We start from the raw sequence: 10,531 nt of genomic DNA, 5'->3' as shown, positions 1-10,531 counted from the left end.
ATGAAGCACCAATCATTTTAATAGCACATCCAAACGAGCCTAATATTATCTGCAAAGAATCTCAACGTTCACTATGCATATTCACACTTTCAAAATCGCAGAAATATCATTCAATAACTATTTTATTTTTATTTTTATTTTTAGATACTGAAAATTTGTTCGATAACTGATAATGAAAATTAAAAAAAATAAAGGAGTTGTTAGCAGCACTTTAAAAATTTCATTATACACTCCTGTTGACCCTAAAAACTACCAAGCCTATGTGGCGCGCAGGCCGAGTAATCTATGAGCTAATTACGTCCTTCGGTTGAATGCGGGGCGTGCCAACTCGTCGGCCAAGCTCGGTCGAGGAGTAAAATTTGTTGATGTTGCGTTGGGTGCGCTGCTGACTTCTAAATCTCACGACTGCGACCGAGGAAGGAACACTTTTGGCCTTCGGGTTCTAGAACCTGAAGACAAGGCTGCTAGTTCTACGAAGTTCAATATCAAATTCGGCTTTCAACGTGCCGAATGTAATAACTTGTAACACCTCACTTCACCGAGAAGGCTAATGAGATGATCTCAACCAATAAGGATTCGAAAATCCTTCTCGACCGAGACTTGGATAGATAACCAGTCACCCTCGACGCAGTGCTATCTATGCCGACTGAAGATGCTGCGAGACTGGCTGGTTCTACGATGACAGTGCTATCTATGCCGACTGAAGATATCACGGTTTGCCTTCACAATGCTGTTTATCCAAACTCAAGGTGTGTTGGCGAAAAAAGAAAAGGAAGTCTCAAGGTTGTTGAGAGAATTTACGCAGAGCAGTTGTGTGTTGAATTGGAGGTCTTTTTTCTTGTTACAACACACCTTGTATTTATAGCATTCACTTAGCGCAAAATCCAACCGTGACCATTAATCACCACAAATAACAATCGTTATGCGGAGACGATTATCCAATCAGAGTCATCGCACTCGACGTCTTTGGTGCTAACCACGCATTTCAAGGCATGCCAATTCCATCTTTGCTAAAGATGAGCATTATCGTTCAAACTTCATTTCCAAAGCCCTGGCATATTAGGCTTTATCCACTTCCTTTGGCAGCCACAAGTTTGCTATTAATTACCCCATGCATGCATCACATTGGCGCGCTTCACGTAGCTATACTTTCAAGTTGGACTCCACCTTGGTTACCAAATGATGCCCCCACGTGCTAGGATAATGCATGATGCTCAATCCACATGCTAAGAATCCCAAATTAAATTGAACTGTTCTGCTTGCTTTGATATAGTTTGCTTCACATTTAACTTGTATAAGAAAAGTGTTAAGATAATTATTATTAAAATATAATATCATGATTAAAACCACAATATATCCTTCAATAATAATTATCTTAACTATTTTGTCATCCAACGGTTGAGAGCTATGTTCATCAACGGCCTTGATTGCACAAGCCAATAGTGTAAAATCGGGTCCAAACAACTCCTCACAAGTGTATTTTTCTTTTTATGTATAGAAAATTTAGAATGCAAAATAAGTTTTTTGAAGTATTAGTAACAACTCCTTGAAATGTCAATAACAAGTTCTAAAAATAAAAGTTGCTTTATTAAATTTTCAAAAATAAAATTTACAGTTTCGATTTTTATTATTTTAAATTGAAAGTAGCACTGATCTAAGGCCGTCGATCAAGATTTTGCAACGGTCGTTTGCTTTTTTTTTTTTTTTTTTTTCTTCCGAATAAACGAAACTGTCAGTTTTAAAACCAAACATCAAACCCGCGCTCCCCCAAAAAAACCCAAAACAACCGCCCTTCTCCTCCGTCTCTCCCTCTAACACTTCCCCAAATAACAGAAACGATGCGAATCCAAACGCTGAAATTGGGGCACGAAACCCTCCTCTTCCTCATCTGCTCCGTGAGAGAAGAACTCCGATTCCGGAAACTTGAACTGCACTAAAAAGATCGTGGCGATTGTCGCGGAAGTTGTGGAGGAGAATTCGAGTTAAAATATGCCAACTTTCCGTACACCGCCTATTCTGACAGTGAATAAATCCGCAGCTTATGCCTTGTACGAGCTTGCTTACATACGGGCGACGAAACCCAAACTTTGTTGTTGAATTGTTCATTTGATTTCAATCTCGGCGTGTGTTGTGATTAGGTAACTTAACATCAACGATGCCATGGATCATCATTTCACTCTAGAATGCTAATAACATAATCTAAGATTATGTACCTAATTGCAAGACAATTGTGATATCTAAGGTCTAAGAACTAATTTGCACTACTGTAACAATTGGGTTCTTATTGACATAAGTATTATATTTAGTACACATACATAAGATCTCGAGGCAATGCACTTAATCTCGGTCAATGCACTTAATCTCGGTCAATGCACTTAATCTCCATTAAGCACCTACACACTAGTCTAGTCGGGAGCTCTTCTCGCCTAATGGTCTGAGGCTGACCATACACCTTGTTTCCAAAACCTTGCACATACACAGTGTGTACCAGTTTTACCGAATTACAAAATGTCGCCTCAAATAATCCAACGACTAGGAACAATGTTTAGGATGACACATATGAAGAGGGTCTCGTTAACCCATATTCTCAAGAATTTCGGTCTTGAAGTTACCTCTTAACATATGTATTAAAAGTCATCCATGGACTCACTATTAAGATTACAATGGTAATCCTACTATAGAGCCCTGTGATTAATTTGTAGACTAATCAATGTATTACCTTAAGCAATTCACTAACCTTGATTGTTTTAGGGCATGCAACCAACACATACAATACTCACTCTTGCATTATAAAGTGTTAGCAATGTGGTCAGTTTACGTGGGATAATAAACGGACTGGAAGAATATTAAATTGATATTAAATCGTGACAACAAATAGGCAGATTACAAAAGAAAACGCACTCCGCAGTAGTCATCCTGCTCTCCTGCCTAATGAATAAATAAGAGAATTGTAAGATGACTATTATTGCGTGCCAATAACAATTTCTTAAGAAAAACATATTCTCCGATGGATTCTTATAGGAAAACGATTTCCAAATACCACTTTTCTTCTTCCATACACCCATGTTTATTTCTATCTTGATTCTCTTAGTTACTCAACCCAAAGGTCCGCAATAAAAAAGAGCATACAAGAAAAAATGTGTGCGAGAATCACTTTGTTATTATAACGAGACACCTAATCAGTTGTGGTAATCAGTTGTGATGTACCATAGGCACCATTCATATATTTTTTGAGAAGAATAAAGGCAACATTCTTATATGACCTCTGGACAGTCTACATGGGGAGATTCACACGTTACAAGCATCCAATACCTAGTTTTGCTGGTAATCAAGACAGCATTTTTCAAAACATGTCTCCATTTTAACAAAAAGCAGAACTGAAATCTGAACCTGGACAAGAATATGAACTCAGCAACCTTTTTCATAAGATGTCTAGAATGAACAGAGTGAGATAAACGACGTCGTTAACTAAATCAGACTGTAATGTGCAGTTAACTATAACAGACAGTAATGTATGAAGGACAGTACGATTCATTCTACAACGTAATTCAAGTGACAAAAATGTTAGTGAAAACTTCCATCTACAATGCAAAGACAGTTTGGCCTTCGCATTGAGAATACATTAAACTGGCTCTGTAGACTCTACGATGTATACATATAGAACTTTGTTCAGAAAGTGAACACGTTGTACAAATGACGGCATGACTCGATTACCACCATAACCAAGAGGGGAGTCTATAATATGTTAAGAATAATCTCTGTTTAGTGTACTCATAGGCATCAGGGAGAAAAAAGAAAAGAACGTGTGAAATATTGTATCACGTAGTACAAATCCTGTATGTTAACACAAACCCCCAAGGTCAATTAAAAGCGAAAGAAGGTATTGAAACTCTATATAGATGCTGATGTAAACGTGTTCAAAAACTAGTAATGGCCTTCTAACCCGTTGTAAACACAGCCTTGAACTGTTGCACGCAATCCGTTAAATGAAGAGCCACTGTTGTTAAATCACTTCTGCTGCAAGGAATTTTCTAAGAAGATGAACCATCAGAGACAAACTTCATTTGTAGCAAGTGATCAAGATTTGTCAACATGAATCTTTGTGTTCGATAGCTTTCTTAGCTTCCTGTCATGATTGAGCATTGCACTTACACTCTCAATCACCAAAACAATCTGCACGGTCCAAAGCATAAATTAGTAGAGAGGGATAAGCCAAAATATTCCATCAAATTAACAGATCAATCAAAATTGAAAATCTGCCTTTGGGTTTATCAAGTATTTTACAGCCCACATAGCTTCACCTATTAATAGGTTTTCCATAATCAGCTGATCTAAAGCGGTAACTGTTGATGCATAAAATCAGCGAGGACTTTGGTACAATAGAAAATGTTAAGTTTATGACCTTCGCTAGATTGCTCCGGTCACTAGTGTGAATAAGTATGTAAATGGATAGGGACAGGGAAGCAAACACAAGATGTACGTGGTTCACCCAGATTGGCTACGTCCACAGAGTAGAGGAGTTCTCATTAATTGTGAAGGATTTACACAAGTACATAGGTTCAAGCTCTCCTTTAGTGAGTACTAGTGAATGATTTAGTACAAATGACATTAGGAAATATTGTGAGAGAATAATCTCTATTTATAGAAGAGAGTTTCTAGTTTCATTCTGACATTGACACGTGTCGTGTTGTGATTGGCTTTTGATGTTGACACGTGTCGCGCTATGATTAGCTTCTGATGTCAACAAGTGTCGGGCTATAATTGGCCTCCTGGTTGGAAGGAAACTCTTATGGGTCCTTGACGGTATAACGTTGATCGGTGCTCAGTAGTTTCGGTATTGGTCAAGTATGGTACAAACAGTAACATTAAGTAATTTTAAGTTACTGCATTTAGATTGACAATTTTGAATGCGTGAACTGGAATCAAATAATAAGGAAAATTTTGGTTAATGTGACAAATACAATTATCAACTTTCAATATATACAAGAGCAATATACAGAAGTTTTTATTATCATTTAGGTCTGTTATACAGAAGTATTTTACTCATACTAAATAAACAATCGTTTTAGAACTAAATGGGATATAGGACCTGGGAAAACCGTAAAGTAATATCCAAGGCGAAGAAACCTTATTTCCCTTCTAAACTATATTGGCAATTAATACTTGACACTAAGGTGGTCATTTTGCATGGTATTCAAGCTGATACGAAATGATCATGCTTTCAAGACTTATTCATTCAAGTGTGGAAGTATGTATAGCAGGGGTGATGACTTCCTCTCATGGTTTATTTCACAGAAATCTAGCTATGAATCACCTACACAATAAGCGAAGGTACATTTTTTCTGCCATAGAAACTCTTACATGAATCATCTGATGCTCCAAAGTATTAATGGACGAAGAATAATTGATCAGAGTTTACAAACCTGCAAACAAGCATAAGTAATTGCAGTAGCGAAGTAGAAATTTGCATTGCCAGTGCCCTGCAAGTTTGAAAAAAATTCCTTATTCATAAGAACATTTGTATTTCATGCCAACATTCAGAACAAGTGCAACTATAGAGAGAGCCATACCCTCCATATCCATAGGTTGTGCATAACAGGGCTAAGGAGGAAAACGCCAACATAAACGCTGAAGAGGCAGAACGAGAATCGCATTTCTGCATATCATAAAATATAAGGTTTAATATCTCAAACCATGTCACATGCATAAAGGGAACAAAAAGTGAACCTACTGACTTGCCTGACAGTTCATTAACAAACCAGCCCAACAAACCAATGTACAGAGCTGAATCTCCAACCTAAGCAAAATTCAAGAATAAAATATCAGGTCCCCCATCACATAATAAGAAGCACAGGCATCGAGACTTTAGCTTCAGTACCAGTGTAAAGTAGGAGACTTCTAAAGCACATGGGGAACTTACAGAAGGATAAGATTTAAGCATTGAGGAGATGGTGATGTAGACAAAAGCAAGAAAGCATGGACGATGCTTCAGCCGTATAGCCAATGGAAATATTATAAATAGAATATTCATATGGAAAACGATGAGGAAGAAATTTCTGAAAAAATCGAAGACCTCTGCAAAGAAATACCTAAATCAAAATATTACATGATCGATCAGATTCATGCCACGCCCCAAAAATAAATTTAACTACGCTAAAATCCACTTGCAAAATAGGTAAGTTGGGACTCACCATAAGACACCTATATTTGGAGACAAATCTTGCACAGTGAGAATGAAACCATACATTCTGCAAAAACCCGCCACAAAGTTTAGGAACAATTTAGACTAGTGATTTTATTGACTAGTGTTTAACAATAAAATAACATGTCTAAGAGCAACCCATGTACGGCATTTATGAGGCAAAAAGCAAATGCTCATATCATTAAGCGCAAGCATAAAAGTCCAACCATATATGTTATTGGTCAGTTAATCATGTTCTGAACTAACTCACACAATACGGATCGCGCAACAAAAGGATTTACTTCCATTACAACTATTTCATATGGTGGCTTTTCGGCACAAGAGATAAGATCATAAGGCTTTCCTTGGGACATAATTGGAAAAAATCATTATTCAGTTCTTAAAGGAAGAACCTTTTAGTAGCATCAGTCTTCACTTTTCATTTTCCTTTTCCTTTTGTTGGTGGGTCGGGAGGGCAGGGGGATGGAGACTACGCCAGGACATCCTGTGCAGAGCTAGTCTATATGCAGCTGTGCTTCCCTTCATATACTAATTTGACCATGATTTTCTAGGCAAATTGGAATAGCTTTAAAAACTTTGATATATTTAGTTTGTTTTCTTGTAAATTAATTTTCATATGCAATTATACTGCCTCAATGTTTACTTATCCTGAGTTTTACATGTGGATTGGATGACCTTTACGAACTGTAAAGTAGCTTTTTATTTTCAGTTGACTCCTTAATCACTCATTAAGGACTTGGATCAGTCATAATGCTCATATGATTAGTCCATTCTCTTCAACAGTTTTTTTTCAAATCATATTTTGCACAAACAAATACAAAATTTGAACAGAAGGAGATGCATATGTGCTGTTGATACCTTTCAAACATCTCCCGGAGACTACCATACTGTTTAGCGGATACGCCACAGAGAAATAACACATAGGCTGACCACACAATAGCCCACAATAAGAAAAGCATGACAGGTCTCCAAGAGAAAACACGGGGTAGCTCTGATTGATTAATAACTTTCTCCTGTTGTTGACAACTATCAATTGACATGTTATCTTCAGCTTTACCATATCTCCTCAGTAGCAACAGTTTCCTCGGAGTATCTGGACCGTATCCTAATAAAAGAATCATCTAGCAAAAAAAGGAATATTAGTTACTACTACGCATGAGTGGGCAAGAAACACACAAAACATGCCTGAGAATTATATTCTTATATTTTTTATATTTCGATAAGAAACATAACTTTATTAATGGATTGGAAGATAACTTCTTAAATTCATCAAGCACGATAATTCAATGAAAAAAAGGGCATACTGGAATTATGAGAATCATAGGATAAAGAGACAGATGTGTTGCCATGACCCATCCAAAAGCAGCCAAGGGAACCAGTCCTGCAGTACATCAAAAGAAGAATAAATAGGAATATTCAATTAGGAGTTTCAAGGATTTTAAAAGAGTTTACAAATCCATATGTATTCAATCAAGATTTTAAATGACTCAATGGAAGTCCATGGGTATTCAATCAAGACTTTAAAAGAGTTTATAAAACACCACAGAAATCCAAGTGTATTCATTCCGGATTTTAAAGTAGTTCAATTAGGATTTGATTTTAAAGTATTTTAAAAGATGAAGGATTTCAATGGATTTGGAGGGATTTTATTAGTGCTTTTTAGGCTTTAGGGAATCAGGCCTCTCCCCCTAAGATTTCTAATGATTTCACTCAAAATTCAGTCTGTGGAACTCCGTTAAACTCCAAGAATTTATAACTCTTTTAAAATCCTTTAAACTCGTAATTGAAATTAAAAAAAATACTTTCCTTGACCTACATACCTTCACCCATTCCAAAATCAAATTCTAATATCTCGCCTTAAAGCATACATTAGAGAAAAATATGTCAAAAACAATTAAAAAGAATACTTTCCTTGAGAAAGTTTCAGAATTTGGAATCAGAAAATTATTCATTTACGAAATAGATGTGCTAATGTCATATGACTGGAATTGCATGCTATCATTACCACTTAAGTCCGCAAATCCAGTCATCAAGTGATACTGCTTCACTTAGAATTATAGTAAAATCTTAAAGAACCAAATTCATTTGTACAATAAAGTTGTTTCCTGTAATAAGATTATAATTTGTCTGTAACTAACTTCATGTCACAACTCACAACAATATAAAGGCGGCTACTTGTATGGGTAATACCTATGACATGAATGCCTATATAGTCTCAAACTATAAATAAGTGTAACCAAAGTTGAGAATGTATTAGATTATTATTTTGAATAAATAATAATTCTCCTGAACAAAATGACAAACATAAATTGAAAGAAATATACTGAAGAATCTTAATTATAAAACAAAATAATTTACAAAAAGCCAATAGAAACATTTGAATCAGAAGGATTATCGTTTACTTGCTTTTGCATGCTCCAAACAGGGCCAGTATGATGGCAAAATTTTCAATTGGAGATGTTGACAAACCCACACATGCAACTATTGTCAAAGGATTCCATAGGTACACAAGAGCAGCAATATCTCCAGAAGGGAGGACCTCTGAAAACAACAAATATAAGCAATGCATCAGCTTGTGAACGGCACTGGGGTAGGCATAACAGTTTTGGATTTCGTTCAGGGAATTCATACAAGAAAAAACATGACTATTCCAATAGGAGTTACGGTAAGTATACAACAACAACAACAAAGCCTTTTCCCACTAAGTGGGGTCGGCTATTAAATAATAAGCTTACCACTGCTTTCTGATATCGTAACAAGATCTAGTGACTTCAAACTCTGCCGGTATGCAACCTGAAGAGTCTGACCAGTAGCACGAATCAGCATGGCATTCAATATATCTGCAACCACAAAAACCAAACTGTATCCCAAAATGTGTTGATATCAACTGTCTGACTAGATATTCTGAATAAGTCAAACAACGAAAGAAAACTACAGAACTCTAAATTATACGTGTAATGTGCCATGTTTATATGACATAAAGATGAATTTGTTGTCACAATTGAGCCAGTGGACGTGTTTTCGGTTTGGTAAGTTCTCAACTAAAATCAAATAAAGTACAAGGAAAAAAGAATCCGACAAATCATATTATACTGCTATGCAAATTCCCAATATTGACTAGAATGCACTATCATGGAGAATTATAACGGGTTGTCATGCTGTGACATAGACTTTCCAAATATCATGTAGCACATGAATTCGTATAATGGGCAGCACAGAGAGGGAACAATGGAAAAGATACAAGATAATTCTTACCTACAGAGAAGATGATTGGGTTGCCCTTCAATTCTGCAGCACCAATCAAAATATCCAACAAATTACCAACTGATAAACAAAAAGAGAAAAATCCACCACCAAAATTTCACATTTACTTAATTGGGATTCAATGAAACCAAACATGACCCAATATAAATCACAGAGAGTAATGCCAATGGGAACAAATTTTGGAAAAGGGAAAAGGCTTTAGGTGAAACGGTACCGTTTGACGGTGAGTGGCCCGAGAAGTGAGAGTAACAAAGGAGATCCATGGTACATAGATCCTGCATATGGAGACATTGACGATTGCTTCAACCAGTAACCCTCAGCCACTGCAAAAAAATTACCAAATTAAAGCAAATTAGAAGATAGGTGAAAGTTTAGGTCTTTGAGAAGCTAGAGATAGAGGGGGGGCGTGTGTACGGCGGCGGAGGCTGGTGAGAGGAGTGGAGACTTCGGGGCGGGAGGAGAGGTTGAGATTCTTGGGGAAGTAGATGAGGACGAGCCTGAATAAAACTGACGCCGCCAGCCATGTCCAGAAGCTTCCGTGCTTCTGCTTCTTCCTCTTCGCGCTCTGATCCTCCGTCTTCGCCTCCATTTTTCTGACAACTTTGCTGTGTTTTTGGGAGCGCAGTCACTGGGGGAGAGAGACGGAGACGACTCGGACGAGTTTGAAAGGTATAGATCGGCAGCGTTTCACTATTTCAGATTGTTTGATTGCCGGGTGAGGACTGAGGAGTGATGAGTATGGAAGTCTTTTCCCTATTCTTTTTGTGTGTTATTTATCAATTTTTCTTAAATTGTACCTAGCTTTGATAGTGGTACAGAAAATAAATAGTTAAGATTGTAATAGAAAATTATGTGGTAATAAAGTATTCGGAGGATAGGACATGTGGGAAAAAAATTAGGATTTAAACCCTTGTAATGAAGTTTGTTTAGATATATGCCCAAAATCGAAACTTATGTCGTTCCTCGTTAGTAAGTCTCACATGTAAGGTTAAGATGGTCATTTCATTCCTTCCGTAGGCGCTCTTTTATTTAGGAGCAAATCAACTAGGTTTGGGACGACGATGA

General features: G+C 36.9%; 1 protein-coding gene across 4 annotated transcripts; it reads right to left on the bottom strand.

The window, feature by feature from the left end:
• Positions 1–3,511: 3,511 nt before the first annotated feature.
• Positions 3,512–10,239, bottom strand: LOC126625699 (uncharacterized). Of its 4 annotated transcripts, none has more exons than XM_050294759.1 (13): positions 9,881–10,239; positions 9,681–9,789; positions 9,458–9,490; positions 8,938–9,062; positions 8,609–8,743; positions 7,507–7,583; positions 7,061–7,323; positions 6,192–6,248; positions 5,921–5,986; positions 5,740–5,797; positions 5,571–5,656; positions 5,424–5,480; positions 3,512–4,173 (listed from the first exon to the last, which is right to left on the bottom strand). In XM_050294759.1, exons 1-13 carry the CDS (start codon positions 10,053–10,055, stop codon positions 4,161–4,163), a joined length of 1,254 nt encoding a protein of 417 aa, XP_050150716.1. In that variant the 5' UTR covers positions 10,056–10,239; the 3' UTR covers positions 3,512–4,160. The 4 variants fall into 4 exon arrangements, with proteins under 4 accessions (XP_050150716.1, XP_050150715.1, XP_050150719.1 ...); XM_050294758.1 differs by having other exon boundaries at positions 5,921–6,089; positions 9,881–10,238; XM_050294762.1 differs by lacking the exon at positions 5,921–5,986.
• Positions 10,240–10,531: the final 292 nt, after the last annotated feature.

This window comes from Malus sylvestris, chromosome 6 (assembly GCF_916048215.2).
Source record: "Malus sylvestris chromosome 6, drMalSylv7.2, whole genome shotgun sequence".
NCBI lineage: Eukaryota > Viridiplantae > Streptophyta > Magnoliopsida > Rosales > Rosaceae > Malus > Malus sylvestris.
The sequence above is the reverse complement of the archived record's forward strand: the minus strand, read 5'-3'. Positions and strand labels throughout refer to the sequence as shown.